The 18,975-nt window shown below is 43.5% G+C and overlaps 1 protein-coding gene across 3 annotated transcripts in view; it reads left to right on the top strand.

The window, feature by feature from the left end:
- NKAIN4 (sodium/potassium transporting ATPase interacting 4) overlaps window positions 1-17,098 on the top strand; it is a 50,601-nt gene extending 33,503 nt beyond the window's left edge. The window contains exons 4-8 of one of the 3 annotated variants that reach the window (XR_004243537.1): window positions 232-429; window positions 8,407-8,467; window positions 11,530-11,614; window positions 15,291-15,363; window positions 15,816-17,098. Coding sequence is in view for 2 of the 3 variants with exons in the window: in XM_032127141.1 (XP_031983032.1) it covers window positions 232-429; window positions 8,407-8,467; window positions 11,530-11,614; window positions 15,816-15,825 (354 nt within the window). In the remaining variant the exon portion in view is untranslated. The remainder of the gene's footprint in view (window positions 1-231; window positions 430-8,406; window positions 8,468-11,529; window positions 11,615-15,290; window positions 15,364-15,815) is intronic. The other 2 variants (XM_032127141.1, XM_032127143.1) reach the window with 2 other exon arrangements.
- The last annotated feature ends 1,877 nt before the right edge of the window (window positions 17,099-18,975 follow it).

The following is an 18,975-nucleotide window of genomic DNA, read 5'->3' on the forward strand; positions in this document are numbered from 1 at the left end:
CTGGGAGCAACCTGGGACAGTGGAAGGTTCTTTAAGGTCCCTTCGAAACCAAACCATTCCATGATTCTATGAAGGAATATCAAGCCAATGTGCTTTGATCTGTGCTAGCGTGTTTTGAGAGTGGGGATTTGGAAACTTCTAGTTTTCCATTATTTTAATATGCACTCCATCTGACAGCATGTCTGACACTCTCAGAGTAAACAGAGAACTCTTTGCAACTTTTCTCTTTAGGACAGCGAACTCCTGACATTCAACATCTCCCGGCACCAGTCCTGGTGGAGTGAAAATGGCCCTGGCTGTGTAAGGAAGGAGGCTTCAATGTCTGGCATCAAGGGGCTGGATAACCATTCCTACATCTCTGTCATCGGCTGTGCCCTGGAGTACCGCTACATCGAGGTCATGCACAGCTCCTTCCAGATCCTCATCGCGGTGAGTGCCTCACTGAGGGGCAGCAGTTCCTGAGGAGATGCTGTTTGGCTTTGTTTTTTCCCAGGCACAGAGCTTGGCCTGTATTTTCCACCACTTTCTGTATTGTCTGATTGCCAAAGCCTCTGTAAATGTGTTTTGTTTGATTGTCCTCCTGTTCTCTCTTTCAAAAAAAATATTGTTTGAAAGAATTGGAAATGGGTATCAGCAACCTGATGCCTGAAGTAATGCATCTGTGCAACCATACGATAACAAATGGTCCTGAGTCCCTGTTGGGGTGTGAGAATTCATGTTTTGACAAGGACAGAGACCCTTCTGGAGGAGGGTCAACAGCAAAAGTTTTGACGGAACAAGAGGAAATGGTGTCAAATTGCACTGAGGAAGTTTAGTTTGGATACTGGGGACAATTTCTGCACAGAAAGGGTTGTAAAGCACTGGAGCAGACTGCTCAGGGAAGTGGTGGAGTCACCATACCTGGAAGTGTTCAAAAAATGTGTGGGTATGGCACTTGAGGACATGGTTTAGTGATGAATGTGGCAGTGATGCTGGGTTGATGATTGACCTGATCTTAAAAGGCTTCTTTCAACCTCAATTCCATGTTTCTGTGAAGGATTGCTCTTACTCCCCATGACTCAGTGATGGGTGATGGAGCACATACCTGCACAATTGTTGTGAAGGATCCCCAGGAAATGAGATAAACTTTTAGGAGGCAGTAAGCAGCACATTTTCCTTCTGCTGATACCCAAGATACATTCACTAAATGTTTTCATCCACTCTTTCCTCATCAGTGTCTTCCTCAGGCTTTTGAAAGTACTCTGCAAAAATGCAGTGTCCCTAATGTTCACTGTTAATTGTCTCTCACTTGCCTGTGAAATTAACTGAAACAAAATGTCCATTGTGTCCCTCGCTTCGGTGGTGCTCTTGCATTTTGTAGCCCACATCTCTAATCTGCTTTGGGTTGTTATTTTGGGGTTAATGGCTTTAGTTACAAGTGTGAACTGGGGAACCATTCATGTTTTGGCTTTCAGTTTTGGCTTAAAAAAAGAAAGGCAACTTGCCCCGTTTAAATGCTGAAGGATAACACAGATTTTTCAAGTTTCTGGAGTGCCAAGTACTTCTCTGCACGTTTTTGGTAGAGCTTTCCACTGTCCTGATCCTGCATTTCCTATTAGCTGGGATGATCTGTGTTACCCAGTGAACTGCAGGGAGGCGGGAAGGCTCAGCCTCCTTTCTTGTCACAGAGAAGAGGCAGAGGCAGAAGCTCCTGTTTCCTGAGTTGGATGGACTCCCTGGCACGTGTGCTGGCTGTTAATATTCCGTCAGTTCTCCTTTGGGGAAGATGATCTGCATGAAACTGTCTGTGAGCTGCTTCATGGCTCTGTGTGAGAAAGGCAAACCTGTGTGTTCAGGAGAACAGAGCCTGGTGTCTTTTAGAAAGGGCTATTAGGTGGAACAGGATCGGTGGTGTACCTAAATCTGGTGAAACAAGGACAGACTTTGCAGTCAGAACATCCCTTTTTAAAGCACAGAGGTTTCTCACTCTTAGAATCCTTCCTGAACTCCTGAGCTGGCACTGCCCCTGTGCCCTGGGCTAGAGGTTGAGCCAACAAATGGTCCTGAGTTTGTTTGGAGTCGATCTTTGGGTTTTGGCAGCTTACTGACTTAGGCACATGGCCCTGGGCTGAGTGATCACACTGGTATATAGCACCCACTCTCTGGCAGTGGCTTTTCCTTTGCTTGTTCCCAAAGGCACTTGACAACATTCTCTGTGCATCTGCAAAACACCACTAAGGGCCAGATGGGGAGACATGAGGGAAATATAAGACAAAATAGGATTTAGGGAAATATTTTGTCTCTCTCCCTGAGATTTAAGGTGCAATAAATGTTTGGATCCTAAACCCTGAAAATGGGGTTAAAATACTTGTAGGCAAGAAACCCATGTGGGCTGAGCTATGCAGTGAACTAAATTTCTGCTTGTCCTGTAATAAAAGCAGAGTATTGAAGCCCCAGGTCTGTAACTGCTGCTGGCTCTGAAATGCTCATGTAATTTTGTCATGGAGTGGGAGAAATGGAGCTTTTCCTCTCTGCTTTGAGGTCAGGCAAAAAGCAAGTCTTCTTTCTCCCTCAGACCTTGCCTGAAAGCAGTCAGCTGGTTCTCTCCCTTTTTACTCTCTGAGGGTCAAACTCTTTGATCCCTGCCAGTATCTTTTTCTGTTCTCTTTATCTCACTTTGAGGCAGGTTTTATTACAGGCAGCTGTCCCCAGAGTGCTGGCAGGTACAGTGCTGCAGACAGGCAGGGACACTGATCAATAGTAAAAAAACACAACCAGCAACTTGAAGGCTCAGGGGATGCAGCAAGAGACACGACCTAGTTCCCTCCTTGCCTGAGAGCAGAATAGTCAGTTCCCTGTTAGGAAGGGCAAGGGACAGGCAAAACTGTACTTTCAGTAGTGTGTTTTTGCTTTGTCTAATGGTTTTTAGAAGTTGTGGGGTGGGGGGGGGTGTGTTCTGCTTTGTTTGGTTTTTACCCCAGATACAGCACTGTGAAATCCACGCTGTTTGAATATGCAGTGCCCAACTGTGAACACTTTCTTTTGTTTTCCTGGAAGCTGAAATGCCTTGAGACTATTGAGGGACTGTACTGCAGTGTTGTGTAGTTGAGGCAAGGCTCCCTGAATTCAGTCTTGCATGCCAAAGCAGAGGGAAAGCAAACCTGGACCCATATGGTGAGCACAGTGTTGGCTGTCAGCTTGACTCCTGCTGATTCTATCATCCTGCTCCTGGGCATACATTTGAAGATACATAAGGTCTCAGTCTGCTTTTGCTTGGAGCTTGTCTGTACTCCTTGAAGGCAAAAGCAATTCCTTTAATCTAGAATGCAATCAAATTTGGGCATATTAGTCACCACACATGATACAAGTTGCTGTAGGGCCCAATAGGAAAATCCTCAATGCTTTAGCACAAAGCACATTGGAGAAAAAACTCCTTGTGGCAACATCTAAAAGTCTTTACTGGTATAGAAATGAATTGTAAAGATAATCCTACCAAACCAGGGAGGAAATGCAGCAGCAACTACTTTGTCAAGACAAGACTCTGCTTTGCTTTTGCCTTAGCAAGAATTCATCTTGCATGTCCCCAGCTCGCCAGCCAGCATGGGCAGGAGCGATTCCCAGCTCTGAAATACCTGGCATAGCTCTGGGCTGTCCATATGGTACTTCTGGGAGTGGGGAGGGTTCGGCTTTTCCTGAGGCTCCGCTGAATGGGGTAGAAATTGGAAATGTCTTCCCAGCCGCCAGAACTCGCTGCCCGCCTGTCTGTTGTTTTCACTCAGACTGACAGGTTGGAAGGTTCCCAGGAAGGCAGCAATACAAGCCTTGACAGCAGATGTTATGTGAGAACCAACGCACAAGAGATGCCTTCCTCTTGGCAGAAGGTAGATTTTCAGTGGTTGAAATTGCATCCAAAGAGTAAAGAAGGTCAAGGAATTAAAGGATTTTGATTGCCTCTCTTTGGCTATCTGGTCACAATAGCTCTTTTACAAGCTGGATTTTTGCTTCCTCATAGCAGACTTCTCTTCATTTCCCCCTCTTGCACTGATGACAGTGTTCACACTTCATTAGCTCTGATTAGAAGTGAAACCTAGAGTGCAGCTGCCCTGAAAGAAGAGACTTTGCACCTATTCTCTGTGGTGGAAAAAGCAGTGGAAAGTTTGTCTATTGAGAGAAGAGCTGGAGAATCTTCATTAGGACAGAGGTAGACTAAAGCTAAGATCTTACACAAGTAACAGTAACACCTCCTAAAATTTGCCTTCCCATCCTTGGTGTATTTTGCACACTTGCAGCCAGCTGGTCCCTTTCTCCAGGCTTTTCTCTAATTTACGGACTCCAGCACATTAGTTCAATGCTGCTGTTTTATGAACAGTTTTCAACTCTCTATTAAAAACTGAACTTCAGAGGACTGAGGGGCAGGGGAATGCTCAGACATATGTTTTCCTCATTCCCTTTGAGCACACTTGTCTCTTCCTGCCCTATTTGTTTGCCTGCAGAGTGCTTGGGACACCCCAGCTCCATCCCCTCTTGTGGGGCAGTGTGTGCGTTCCCAGGCTGACAGAGCACACCTGCCCTCGACATGTGTTCCTAATAAAAAGCATAATCGGATCCTTCTGCAGCTTGGAGAAAGCTGGTACTGAACATGCAGAACAAGCAGAGAAACAGCAGCAGAGGCTAAAGCCCTAGAACATTCTTTGGGGAATTAGAGCAGAGGCTTAGTGTCATTTTACATCGCTGACGTTTTCCCTCCTCTTCAACCTCCCCAATGTAATTTGCAAAGATCCGGGAATTATTGGTATTTCCCTGGGATACAGAGCTTAAACCCCTCCTTTGTATTGAAATCAGCAACCAAGATGGCACTTGGAGCAAGGGTGAAATGATTCCAAATTGTTGGCCTCTGTGAAGCTTCCTGTTCTGTGTTAATCGCAGATAAACTGGGTGACGTTTGGGGGCTCAACACAACATTGTCAAAGATGCAGTCAGAAGGGAATTTCTGGTGTCTCTTGGAGTCTGCTCATTTCACACTCCTGCAGACTCTTCCAGGAGAAAGGCCTGGACAACAGGAGCAGCATTTCTCCTCTTTAGCTATATTTCATTCATAATTTATTCCAGAGGTGAGACATGGGGATTCCCGTGAGTTCAGTTAATATTACCGCAGGCCTGCGCCCTAGGGTATATCACCGTGTCCCGCAGCCATAGGGAGGAGGAGGAGAAAAGATCCAGCAGGCAGGAATTGTGCAGCAAGATTGATTTATTTAATTATTTTACAAACTCTTTTATAGACTTTTTTCTTCATAGTCTAATTGGACAAAGGACCAGCCACCCCTTGGGGGTGATTGGCTAAAATCCTAAAACATCCATTGTCAAAATATTTTTCTACTATACCATAAACAAGACTTTTCAAGGTTGCAGGTGTTTGGTTGTTTACATTCCCTGCTACCTCTTCTGTGAGAGAGAAAAATCTCTCACGGACTTAGAAAATAACAAGAAAATCCTCGCTAACATCATTTTTGTACCTACAAGTTAATCCTTGAGATTATTTAATTTGAGGTTATTTAATTACAGATGAATCCTTTAGAGTATGTAATTACAGTTTAGGTCAGCACATAAAAAAATGAAATTCATATTTATGTTGTACATCTCTTCCCACCTTGCCCCTTAAACTCTCCTGTTCTGGCCAGATCACAAGACAAAGCTTCTTTGAATAAAAAGTTCCATTGAATAAACAAGTTTTTTTATTGATGAAACTCATTTAAAGAAGAAATGAATTATAAAGTCAATAAAAAGTAAATTTTGAACACTAAGCAGATACAAACAAAGCCAGGAGCTGGAAGAAATCACAAAAGGAAACCCTCCCTTCCAATAGAGCTGGAATTAGAGATTCAGGGAAGTTCCCTTAATTCACTAGCTGTTGGTTGGTTGGTTTGTTTTTCTGAATGCAAAAAGTCACCTTAGTCATAAAGTGAAAAATGTATGGGGTGAGCAGAATGATGGTTGAGGGTTATGGGGCATTAATTTCTGAGCAAAACAAACTTCCCTAGTCAATCGCAGTGCTTGGTGCTTCTGAACCGTGAAAAATGTCCAGAGCTTTATCAGGTTTGCTGTGACAGTACAGCTGATAATCCCTCCCAACTCTGCCCATAAACTGGGCAGGTAAATCATTTTCATTGTTAATTCCATCAGGAGTTTCCTGGCACAGGTATCACATAAGATTTGCATCTACGTGTTATAGAGTATAATAACAGTGAGTAGATGTAGGGCTGCCACTTTGCATGGCTGTTAACCCAAAGTTCCTACTCTGAGAGGTGATGGGAGATCTGGGGAGGGAGAAAACCATCCTAGAGTTCCTTTGGAATCACGGTTTGTATTCAGGATGCATCTTTTCTGCTTGGATATATTTGTGTGTGTAAATTGCATTGTTTGACCTGGTGTAAAAGACTGGATCTTGCAACTATATACATGCTCAAGCAGGTACAGAGGATGTGTGCGAGCACACTCCTAATTTGTTACTTGGGTTCAAATGCCTTTATGCTGGAAATGAGAGTGTGCAAATGGGTGATTGGACATCTCGTGGAGTTCTGGGACGTGCAGAAAGCATTCTTGTTTTTCCAAGAGCGTCTTGGAAAAACATCTCAGCCCAGGTCCCGCAGCCCAGGGACGAGCAGGTGCCTCGGGGCTTCAGCACCACGGCCAGAGCCCGGGCCGGGCCGGGAATCCTGCGCCCCTTTGGGGTGGGAAAGCTGTCCAAGATCGTCGAGTTCTCCCAGTACTGCTAAGGCCACCACTAAACCTGTCCCCAAATGCCACATTTACTTGTCTTTTAAGTCCCTCCAGGGATGGAGTCGTAGGGAGCAATAAGGTCCTTCCTCAGCCTCCTTTTCTCCTGAGCCCCCTCAGCTATTCCTCATCAGCCTTGTGCTCTGGACCCCTCCCCAGATTTGTTGCTCTTACCTGCCCAAAAACTGCCACAAACTTCAGGAAAGACCCCCAGTCTCCAGGTTTTATGTTAGCACAGTACAAACAATAGGAGAGAGGAAAAATCTCTGATATTCTGTTTGGTTTTGCTTTGTCTACCTCTAAACAGTAATAGTTCTACTCTGAGACAATTCTGAAAGGCAGCAGGTACAATTAGATTGGCCATTGCATGTGGCCAGAGGATTTATTTTTCCCTATAGCTCACAGGAACTTAGCCTGAAGCAGCCTTGGTTTCAGAAATGCCCAGCAGAGGAATGAGGGAGGCCCCTGAGCTACCCTTCCTCCACTGAGGTTCTGGGATGTGCTCCCATAAGGCTCACCCAAGAGGAAAGGAGTGAGCTGCCTTCTCTTTCATATGATTATAGAAAAAACTTCAAGGAAAAACATGGTTTAGTGATGCTACAAAAACATTCCATTTCCTCTCAACGAGGCATGTTTTGTCAGGGAGAGCTGGAGAAAGCACAAATGTTGTATAACTCCCCAGCAGAAATCTCATTATCTTGCCTTTTGTTTTCGGGTGTGATGTATTTTTCTGTCATATTAAAAATGAATGGACTCTACTTTTCAAGCCCTCCCATGCATCATTCTGTCTCCTCTTGGAGTGAGTCACTGTGTGCTACAGGCTGACTCCTGTTCCCAGGAATTGAGTTCACAGTGGAAAACAATTATGCCTCACAATAACTTTACTAACACAGTTACTGTCAACCAGGATCCCGCTAAGCAGGGTGTTATGTAAAGATGTAAAATGAAGGATGGGGAGGATATTTGATTAACAGGAAGAAGGCAAAGCAAAGTAAGACCCTGCTGCATCTGGAATGCTTAACTCCCATGGAGTTTGTTTCTGTTTAGGCTGAGGAACACCTTGATACTGCGGCCAACGGAGGCAGCTCTGATGCTTTAGAGCTTCTACAAACTACTGAGTTACTAAAGATTTTGGTGTCTCTGAACATTTCTGCCAGTACACCACCATTTTTATGGTTAACTACTCTTCTGTCTCACCTGCATAAAAACTACTCACCTCTTATTGGTAATTTACCCCATATGACAGAAATGCTGAGCTGATGAGTTCTTGTCCTGACTCTCAGTGTCTCCTGTCAGTTGTTGTCTGTCCCACGAGGCCCTCTCCTGTATCCCCATCACTTCTTACAGAGAATTAATTTAGGACAGTAGTTTCAGTTTCAATAAAGCCAAGCCATGCTCTTACCAATCATTCAAGAAACTGAAGGTGAGGATGGGTCTTGCAAGTTTTCCTTCTTGAGCTTTGGGTGTGCTCCCTCAGTGCCTGCCCTGACACCTACACCTGCCCCCCGCCTACAGCAAATGTGACTTGGCTCCACAATTACAGAAATGCTGCCAAGCTGAGTGTAAATAGTGGCTGTTGAAGTTGTGCCCAGTGGGTTCTGACCAGGCTCACACTGGCTGATGCTAAAATGATTTATTCTCTCTATTTTCCAGCTGGTGGGCTTTGTGTACGCCTGTTACGTGGTTAGTGTTTTTACAGAAGAAGAAGACAGCTGTAAGTATTTATCAACAGATCCCTTGGCAAAGGTTTTAGTAAATTTTATTTCTCTCTCAGATGTTCATCTGTCAGGACTGAGCTGCCATCAGACTTCTTTCCATCTCTGCCTCTGTGTGTCATGGCACTAACTACCCCTCAAGGATCAGCTATTTTTACAGTGAGGGTTTTTTTCCCCTGTGTCACTCTGTGTTAGATGCTGTAATTCTGCTACACTTAGAGCACAAAAAGAGCTTGGGTTTGGCTTCTCAGCTGGACTAAGCTTTAGAGAAGCTGGGCAGCTACTTCTTTTCTCAAGCTCATATAGCCTGAGAATAATGGTTCTGAAATATTACTGCTGTGATTAAAAGCACCTACAACAAAGCTTTCAGCCCAGGGCTCGAGCAGGAGACCTGCTGAGCCTCTTGTGCCACAAGCTGAGGATGAGCAGATCATGAGAGTTCTTGCCAAGAACCAATCTGATCACTTAATTTAAGAGCAGGGGAAGTGCTGTATTTGAATTACGAGGAGGAGGAAGGAGCCAACTCCGTCGTGTTGGGTACACAAATCTCTTCAGTGACAGTGAGTCACTGTGACACGTGTCAGGGTAAAGACTCAGAGGTCTGTGGGACCTGTGCAGGTATCCAGTTGGTCCTGGATTGCTTTGCACCTCTAAAACTCCCTTTGAGACCAATAATTTTACAAACAGAAAAATGGATGCAGAGAGTTAAAATACAAAGTTCGGTTTGTTTGGCACTGTGTTGGGTCTAGGGCAGTTTACTCCAGCAAAGGATCTCATCCAAAAGTTTTACATCCAAGTATCAATTCTTCTAAGGCATTGATTAGGTTTGTGCAAGTAGCTTTGTTGTTTTAAAGAGCAGCTGGCACGGATGAGAGCTGGAAAACAGCAGCTTTGAACTGAATATTTGAAAGTATGTGAAGAATGTGTTTTCATAGGAGCGAGAGGAGATGCATTACTTATCTGCCTCGTCCTTATGTTTTTTTCTTCCTTCCTGCCTGAACTCATTCTCCTGGCTTTATTGATCATTCCTTTAGAGCTTGGCAGTGCACTTAGAGAAGGTGCTACATTATAGTAATATTTTTTTAATTAGGCTATAGCTCTTCTATTAGCTAAGTAGCTCCATTTCTGAGCCCCTGCTGAATATTGTAAAGCAGTAGCTTGACAGAACTCATTTTTATAGTAGGGGTCTGTTAGGAGAGACAAAAACATGGAAGGAAGCTTTATCTAGGAAACACAGAGCTGTTAATTTCAGGATATGTATTTTTTTCCCCACTAACAAATTCACTTTCCCTCCCAGTTTCCCAGCTTGGAGTTAAAATGCCAGCTTGAATAATTAACAATGACAAACCATCAATATTTCACACTCACAGGGGTAGATCCTTCCAGTGACCTGAATAAATTTGAGCTGCGTTTTAATTTTCTCTTCCATTTGTGGTTTCCTTTAAATGTTGCTTTGATATGCAGCATGAAGTAATTATAAGTGCTGAGGCACATTAATCAGGAAGCTCATGCTAACGTGATTTTCATGAGAAAACACAGCAGTAGGGATCTACCAATGCTGAATTGTGGGCAAGAATATTTTAGATGTGCTAATGCAATGTATTGTATCACAAGAAATCACACTTAAGATTTTTCTTTCAAGTGTCTTGGATTTTGAGTGCCCTCATGCTTGGGTGTTCACATGATAAGCCTTGTGTTGGTTCAGGGTACTAGACAGTTACTGAAAATTGCAGTTCTTCCCAATTCTTCCCAATTTAGGCCTTCCACAACTGAGATAATAAAGTTAGTATTTTGGGGTTTTTTAAGTGCAGCCGGTTTGGATTTAAAAATCCTCAAATGCTTTCAAAAGTGGCTGAGAAAAGGTAAAGTTTCACTGAAACTATTTGGGAATTATCCCAACAATTAACTTAGAACCTCTACAGATTTCACCCATTACCTGTCAGTTGTCCCAAAATCACAGTATCAGCATGAAGCTCTCCAGCAAGATGAATTTGTCAGAATCTGTTGTCCTTAAGAAGTCTTTTAAGAAGTTTGGGTTGTTTCACATCCAATATATTAGTCAATACTTTTTTCTATTATTTGATCAGTAAAAATCCTCAAACCTCTTCCATCTTAAATTTAAAATAATAGTGCCACCTTCAGGAAAGAAAAATAAGCAGGCACTTAAATAGTTAATAAAACTCTCCAGTTATTTTTAAATGGCACTTGGACAGGATGGTTTTCACACTTCCATACAAAATGCACTAACTTGGCACCAAAAAATGATCCAAACTGGGTCTATTTGAAAGGGTTTTGGCAAGGCCTGCGAGGTCAGTCACAAATCACAGGACCTCACACCCCTCCTGCCCTGACTATGCTGGCCAGCTCTGTGCTGCAGGCTCGGCCTAAAGTCCAGGGAACTGAGACAGCCTTGGAAAATTCTTCCCTGGTTACTAAGGGAATTGTCACTTAGAACTCTCCCTGCTGAGTTACGCTGCCCTTCTGTGAACACTGGAGAAGGGAAGCATTGTTCCTACTTGTACTCAATTCAAAGAAATTGAGTTGGCAGAGGGGATGCGAAAAATACCAGAGCTGAAGATAACGAGGTGGTTGCAGTTTTCCAAAGCTGCTGTCGTCTTGCAGGAAAGACAAGTGGGGCAAGAAAATTCCCCCTTCAGTGTATAACCTTCACGGGGAGTGCTGTGCTGCCAACTTCTCCCTGGCATTCGCTCAGGAGCCGTTCCCCAGCTTCCTCCCCTCGGCTCCACGCAGAGCAGCTCCGGCTTTGTCTGCTCGCTCTCATGTGCGGTCACAGCGTGGGGGCAAGACCCAAGGAGGCTTCTCTAGAGTCCTTTGTTAGCTCTGCTTTAAGTTTTGTGTTAGCTGAAATCTCCTCTTCGGCATGCTTGCCCATCCCAAGAGATCCCAGAAATCCATACCTGAAAAAATCATTTTTCTGTTCCGTCACTAATTTTTTGTGTTTATGCCATGACATGCACCAACCCTTCCTTTCATTTCCTTTCCTTTCAACTTTCTGGCCATGTTTGTTTGTTTGTTTATTTGAGTTTCGATTTTTTTTCAGTTGATTTCATTGGTGGATTTGATCCATTTCCTCTCTACCATGTCAATGAAAAACCCACCAACCTTTTGTTCAAGCAGACATACCTGTAAGTATCATCTGTGCTAAGAGACTCCACATGCTTCTTGGTTTCATGGCTCAAGGGTACCACAGGTTTGGGTTTTTTCTTCTTGGCAGGTTGCTTTCTCCAACAGGCTTTTCAGGCATGGAAGGAATGAACAAATGGACACCAGGGGTGAAGCTGCCTTTTCTCAGCTCCAAAATAATTTTAAATTCTGTTGCCTGCAAGAACTGAGCCTTCCACGTGTGGGGCAGCCCAAGAGTTCAGCTGAGAGCAGGGAGCAGAAAGGGGAGTTGTCCACAGCGGCTTCTCTCATACCAATAAATGAAGAGCCACTCTTAAAGTCCCATTTCTGCACAAGATCACAATTTCACTCTGTCCACTTAAAAGCTGATTCTTAATGAGATTCTCAAACACAAAGGCCAGATTTGTCTGTTTAAAGCAACAATGAGATCTGAGCTTATATTCCTTAAATTGATCTGCAAAAGGCAGTTCAACACATGGAAGTTTTTTTACAGCAGCTGCTGAGGGAGGCTGTTTTTCAGGAACAATGTTACCAGAGAGTCCTGCCAAAAAGAAGGATGTATGTGAGGGTGGTGGAAAAGAGTGGGGCTGAGGGGACAAAAACTTCCCTGAGGTAGATTGGTAGATGAGCCCCTCTAATTTCATAAGGACTTACTGCCCACTTCATCACTGCAGCACACGATCAGGAATACAAGTAATTTTTGCAAAGCCATTGAATTCCCTGTAACTTTGGGAGTTCTATAGTGTTATTACAAGGGATGCTACAGGAGATTCAATATTGATTTCTCACAGTGGGGTGGAATTTTTCATAGTCTGCAGAAGCTGTGCAGCTTTAAGCAGCTCCCTGATTTACTAGCTTGATGCAGCAGCGTGCTGAAGAAGCATCACATTTTACAGTACAAGGTGTGGGCTGCTTTTTTCTTAAAATGACCAATTCTGCTTGTGAAAAAAGCTATCACTTCCAAATGAAGATTCCTATATGGGGAGACTGGAATATGAAGAGAAGTTAGCAATGCAAAACTTTCTCCCAAGGCCTCAGGAAGATGGGAAGCTGCTGCTGAAGTCCACAGATAATTTTGTTGTTCCTCACTCCCGTTCTTCAGCCCATCACTTCTCTGTTGATATTTTCTGCCAGCACAAAATAATATTTCTCTCAGGCCAACAGGAGGTGAAAACAGCTGCTGAGCTGTAGATAATGTGACCCTCTATAAATTTCAGTAGCCACCAAACAGCAATCTTTGTTTATTTATTTCAGCCTTACTATTGCCTTTTTTCCACATGTGTGAATGGTAGTGAGGGGAGGAAGGGATAATTGATTCCCGAGCTGTGGTGCCATGGAGTATTGCAGGCTGAGGCACTGAGTGCCAAATGCCCTTGTCCTGCTCTCAAAATCATTTAGTGATGACTTGAAGGCTTTTTTGTTTTTTTTTTTTTTTTTTTTTAATATCCTGTTGAGGAAGATGAAAAACAACAAATACATCCAACTTATCTGGGGTGTAAGTTTATAGAAGAGCTAGGGATCAGGAACATGGGCTTTCTGGTTTGAACTCCTTTTTGTTGATGGAAATGCTGAATGCACCCAAATTTATTCTACAACTGATCACTTGGAGCTGACTGCTACCAGGAACTTTCCTTTCAGGATGGCATCACCCCCTTGTCTGCACTCAGCTGCACTCCTGAGAATGCATTGTCTGGGCTCCCACAGCTCTCTAACAGGATCAGTTTTCTTCATTCCCTAATGGAATTATCCTGTTCACTCCAATTTTACCTATCTTTCTCTGATGAGACCACACTCTTTCCTCCCCACTGTTCCCTTCCCTGCATTTTTCTCTAGTCTCTCTTCTTCATCTCTCCAAATTTATGAGTTTTTAGAGATCTGAGACTCCACAGAACAATGACATGAGCTGCTAAATTCAGTATTCAAACTGTGCACCCCAGTTCTGGCCTTCAGCCTCCAGCCACAGCACTGAAAGAAGTTCTTAAATACCTTTGCCTCCTACTAGGAGGAGAAAACATCTCCCCAAACAGTTACTGATAATAGATATTTCCACACCATAATCCAGTTATGTCCCAGCTTTATCATAATGATCTCCCTGACCTCAGCTGCAAGCCTCCAGTTAGTGGAAAACCTCACAAATTTTCAAGTCAGGTGTTATTTTTCTCTTTTAAAAAAAGCCAACAACAACAATCAACCATCATTTTGTACTGTTTTTTACAAAGGCAAGATTTAAGTGTGCTCATCTCAAATCACACCTTGAACACTCACACAGCAACAATGATATTCTAAGAGTAATTTTTTTCAGGTTCCACGACTGCTTTTGCTCCACATTTCATTGACTCCAGGGGAGTTTGGTTGTGATAGTTACTGTTTGAAGTCACAACCTTACATAAAAGAGGCTCAAATTAACATGAAAAAAATTGTTCTGGAAGTTTTACTGCCTAAAAGAATTGCCTTTAATCTCACTGCTGATTACCAATCAAGGCACCACACTAATTATTTAATAATAATAATATATTAGGACTCTTGGTGGAAGCATGTTAGTCTTCAGTGCCTGAGTTTCTGTGTCAAGATACTTACCCGAAAGATAGTAAATCACTTCTTGAAAGCCAGAGGCTAAATGAGAATATTTCCAATGAGTTTTTAGGAAGGAAGGGTTGAACTCTTCCCCCTCCCTCAGCTGAAGCTCAAGTTCAGGTTGTGCCTGCTGGTGCCACTGTCTCCCTTTGTGCTGCACAGCACAGGACCTCAGCTCTGGGTTGCTTTTCTTCTTGTTTGTTCATTTGTAGTAACAGAATTCTCATCACTTGAGGCATAAAAGCATTTTTGCACCGATAACTGTGGAAGTGTTGGCCGAGCCAGCTTTGGCATTCCTCACTCAAGCTGTTCTCTCTGAGCCCCCTGCACTACCTGCCAAGTACCCAGAGCATCCTGAGCATGTCAGCACCTCCTGCCTGCTGAATCCTTTCAGTCTCCTGACATCATTCTCCAAATTCGTTTTGTAAAGCAGCACTGTGCAATCTCAATTATAAAGCAGAATAGCCTCAAAGTGTGTTTTTTACACAGCTAAATCAGGAACCTGCTGGATGACAGGAGGTACTCTCTGTTTATTTAAAGGTACAGAGATGAGCACTGGATCTTCCTGCCTTTTAAAACTGTGTTTGTAAGGCCAAGCAGTGAACTGCACAGCTGTGAGTTTCCAGCCCCTGACACTGATCTGGCACCTCAAGTACTGCATCACATTAGGGCCTTAAAAGCTTTAATTTTAGTCATGTAGCCAGATTTTATGGACTTTCCTTTCCTCAGATCTACCAGTGGAAAGGGCCCTGTGTTAACACAGGGTGTGACTTTTATCAGATGGAGACCTCAGTATTGACAGGGCAGCAACAGGAGGCATTGGTTAATTGAGGGATCTGAGGCTCCAATTGCCCACTTTAATGGTCCCTCATCAATCTTTTGTGGGGCACTGTCTGCTGGCCACAGGCATGAAGCAGCTGTGAGCATTAAAGGACTTGTCCCCATACAACCATCATCCCTTACTGGCTTAAAGTGGGTTCTTCAATACCAAACTTTGACAACCAGAATAATTTACAAAGGAAACTTAAACAGGAAAAAAATACCACTTTTTTTCTGAGGAGAAAAAAAAACCACAAAACAAAACACTTCTGCTTCTCTTTCTAGGTAGACTTTTTCCCAAACAAACAACATGAATTTGCAAACTCTTTTGATCATCCTGAAGCTGCATGTGTAAGAGGTGATGTTTCAGCCAAAAGCATTCACTCACCTTTACTGCTGGCTCCAAAAGTAGATCTGCTTATCCTGCTGCACCTACACAAAAAGCACATCACTGCAATTTCAAGCAGCTCTTTTATCCTAGAGATGACCCTTAGCTTTTTAAGTTCCTAACCAAATTTTATGCAGCTCCAAATGCTGAGGATCCATAGATCTAACACTCGAGCCTAACTGCAGCATATTCAGGTCTGACATATGCATAGCATTCTTTCCAGGCTTGAAGACTACTTAACCACATTACTTCTGAGCTCTCAATCCTATTCCTCATCTGTAGTCAATTATATTTAAAAGTCCAGAAGACAAAAGAAAAAAGCCGTCCTCATTATTTCCACACCCTTTCTGTTACATGAAGAAAGCAATTGAGTACTTGCTCCATACTCACATCCTGCCTTCACCTTTTTCCCCCTCTTACAGGCCTGCGTAAGTGAAGAGGAGCCAGAGGATGGATAAACCTTGCACTCCACCAAAGGTGCTGCAGGAAACAGTCCCCTGGGGCCTGGATCTTTGGCAGAGGAAATGCAGGATGGTGAACTCCATTCCATTTTTTTGGTCCTTGTCTTCTTTTCAAACGCAATGAATGTACATCAAAGAATGGCCACACAGTTGGTTTTTAATTCTCCAAGTGCCCTGACGAACCTTTCCTACCGCAGTCTGCTGGTACTGGCCCAGAAATGGCACAGGCCTGAAGACCTCTGGCAGAACAAGTTCACCAAGAGCCTCTCTCAAGAGCTACAGTTGAAGTCGGAGCTGCTTCCTTGCGCCATGGATCCAGAAAGAAGGAAGCACTGCATAACACCCTGGGACATTTCATATGTTCTGTAGTTAGTTTCCTCCCCTTTTTCTGAACAGAGCCTAAATCCCCTAACACAACTTCATCTCCTCCCTGCCTGTATAAAACTAGGTGGGGTCTCTTTACACTTGAGTTACTTAGGCATTGTTGGGTTTTAAGTTATAGATGAGAACTCTTCCCTTCCTCCTCCCCAACCACCCAGGACTCCCTTGCTCATTCTCTGTAGACATGGCAGTAGGCATTTGTCCTGGAATTCAGTGCTCTGTGGCCTAACTCCTGTAATGCTGAACAGCTGAAAACTTCTTCACTCAGCAGGGAGCTTCTCCCCACTGCAACCAGCCAAGCCATTCCTGGAGCAGCTGTAGCTTACTCTGGGTCTGCCCAGCTACATTAAATTAACCCCGGTGTAGCCACATATGCAGCTGAATCCTGCTGCAGGACACTGGAAAAGACCCAGTTCCTCATGGATCAGAGGTGGGTTTGCACCTGCCTTCTTCACCTAGAGCCACATCTATTCCATGGTAACATCGAGATGGAAGAATTTCATCTGTGACAGGTTTTTCGAGGGGAGGGAAAGGGGCTGAAGGGGGAATGTGAGTGTAATAAAGTTGCATTAATGAGCTGCAGCAATTAATTAAAAAAACAACAAAACCAAGTCAGTTTTGTTAGCTGTGTCTCCCAGCATGTTAAGTGTCAAAAGCAGAGGAGGAGCACTTGTCAGCCAGCCCTGGCATTTTTGGGTTGCTACTTCCAAGTGCTGTTGTAATTCATTATTGACTTGCCTAATCTTCTTGGGATTACTTGGCATTTTTTGAGAAATGCTTTTCAGAAGGGTCAAGCTAGAAGCCATGCTAGGGAGAAGTGTGAGGGAAGAATTAAGAAAAAAATAAAAACATTAAGTGCTAAATCTTTTTTTTTTTGTCTCATTCCAAGGGGCCCAGGAAGCAAAATCATCTTTTATAAACCCAAATGTATAAGCACTAAGAGTATTTTTTGCTTCTGTGTGACTTCTATTCCAGATACCCAAACATCCTAAGTTTTGCTTGAGTGCAGCTGCAACTAAAAATGTTGTTTTCTGTAGGGTCTTTTTTCCCCTTCTTTTAGCCACCAAAAGCCACAGCTTCTGACTGAGCAAAACAGACAACTAATTTCATCTTAGTTTAGTAACTCAAAGAAAAAAGTTCAACCCTGACAGCTCTGCCTGACAAAACACAACTACCTCCCTTATTAGTAATATTATGTCACTACCAAGTTAAGAAATATCAGTGAAACACAAGCTACTCTCCATTTTGAGATCCCACACAGCAGTGTGCACACACCATTAACACTTTCTCTACCTCTCCTTTATTCACTTCCTTTCTGTATCACACTCATTCCTGCCTGCCCACCTGATGTTCCCTGGAGAGGCAGGGAAACAAAAAGGAAAAGAATACACATCCTCTATTCAATGAGATTTTCCCATGAAAGATTTCATTTGTTTGGGGCTTTTTAAATTAATCTTTTCTCAGAAAGCACTGACTTCACACTTTTTGGTTTAATGTGATTTCTTTTCCTCAGAGAGAGTATTATCAATCAGATACCAGGAGGTACCAAAACCCAACACAGATGGTAGAAAAAGCACAGTTTCAGCTCTGGACAGGTGAAACATTTCACTGGTAGTTTCAGGAAGCAATTCTTTTAGGTGGCAATAAGAGGGAACTTCTGGAATTATTTTGAGGTCTGCATGTTTTTAACACTACACCTCTCCAACTGACCAAGCCCTGATGCCACTTTCACCAATAAAACTGATCAGAAACACTTGCCAAGTACTCTAAAGAGATAAAGCATCAAACTCTGCACTTAACAGCATTGCCCCTTGGCTTTAACACACACTGGTAAAGATCAACTAAATAAAAGCGTGATGACTGAGTAGCTTCAGAACTACCACTCAGTTGCCTATGTTCATTGTAGCATAAAGCACCAATTAACAGGAGTAAAACACCAAGCCCATATTCAGGTAAGCCTATAATATGCAGTCCCAATGACTGCCATTAATCATAATAAGAAAAAATATCAGCCTGAGAAGAAACAAAGCTACCCAGGGTCATATTCCACACTTAATTACCTCCTCCAGTTTTCATTAGCAGAGCCATTCATCCTCATGCTCTGAGAACTCCTGCTTCTGCTCTGTGCTAGACCCACTCCAAGTACCACAAGGTGACACAGTGACCCTCTGTTCTGTGAGGGCACAGAGTGCCAAGTCCACTCCATCCCATCCCATCTCCAGCCTGATCCAGGAGCAGGGAGCAGCTGAAGGTGGTGCTCAGGTGTGTTCCCTTATCTCCCTCTGTTGGGGACAGACATCCCTGGAGATGTTTCTTGAACAGCATGGTACCTCTTTCTGAAGGGACATTTCCCCACAGGAAAAAAAACAGCTCCTCCCTTCCTGATGTGGAAAAGCCACAATTTTCAGTGTTCGGTAGGAGAAACCCCAGAAAGCTGGTCCATTTCCAGCCTTGCTTAGGTTCCAGTCACACTGAGATGAGTTTGGGAGGAAATAACACTGCTCCAGCAGTGAGCTGCTGTTTTCCCTTCTCAGATTAGCACATCTATTTAAACTATACACTTTTACTGTATTTATAGAGACGAAACAAAGCCAGTGATATCTTGAACCCAAACAACACCTTATTTGGCATGGTGGTGACATTCTGCTCCCTAGGAAAGCTGCTGGGTCTGGCAGAGACCCAACCAATTCCTCCAAGAGTTGCAGAGTTTAAACCACTCAACTTGTAATTTCTCTCAGCT

The sequence above is a fragment of the Corvus moneduloides genome, chromosome 17 (genome assembly GCF_009650955.1).
Source record: "Corvus moneduloides isolate bCorMon1 chromosome 17, bCorMon1.pri, whole genome shotgun sequence".
NCBI classification, from domain to species: Eukaryota; Metazoa; Chordata; class Aves; order Passeriformes; family Corvidae; genus Corvus; species Corvus moneduloides.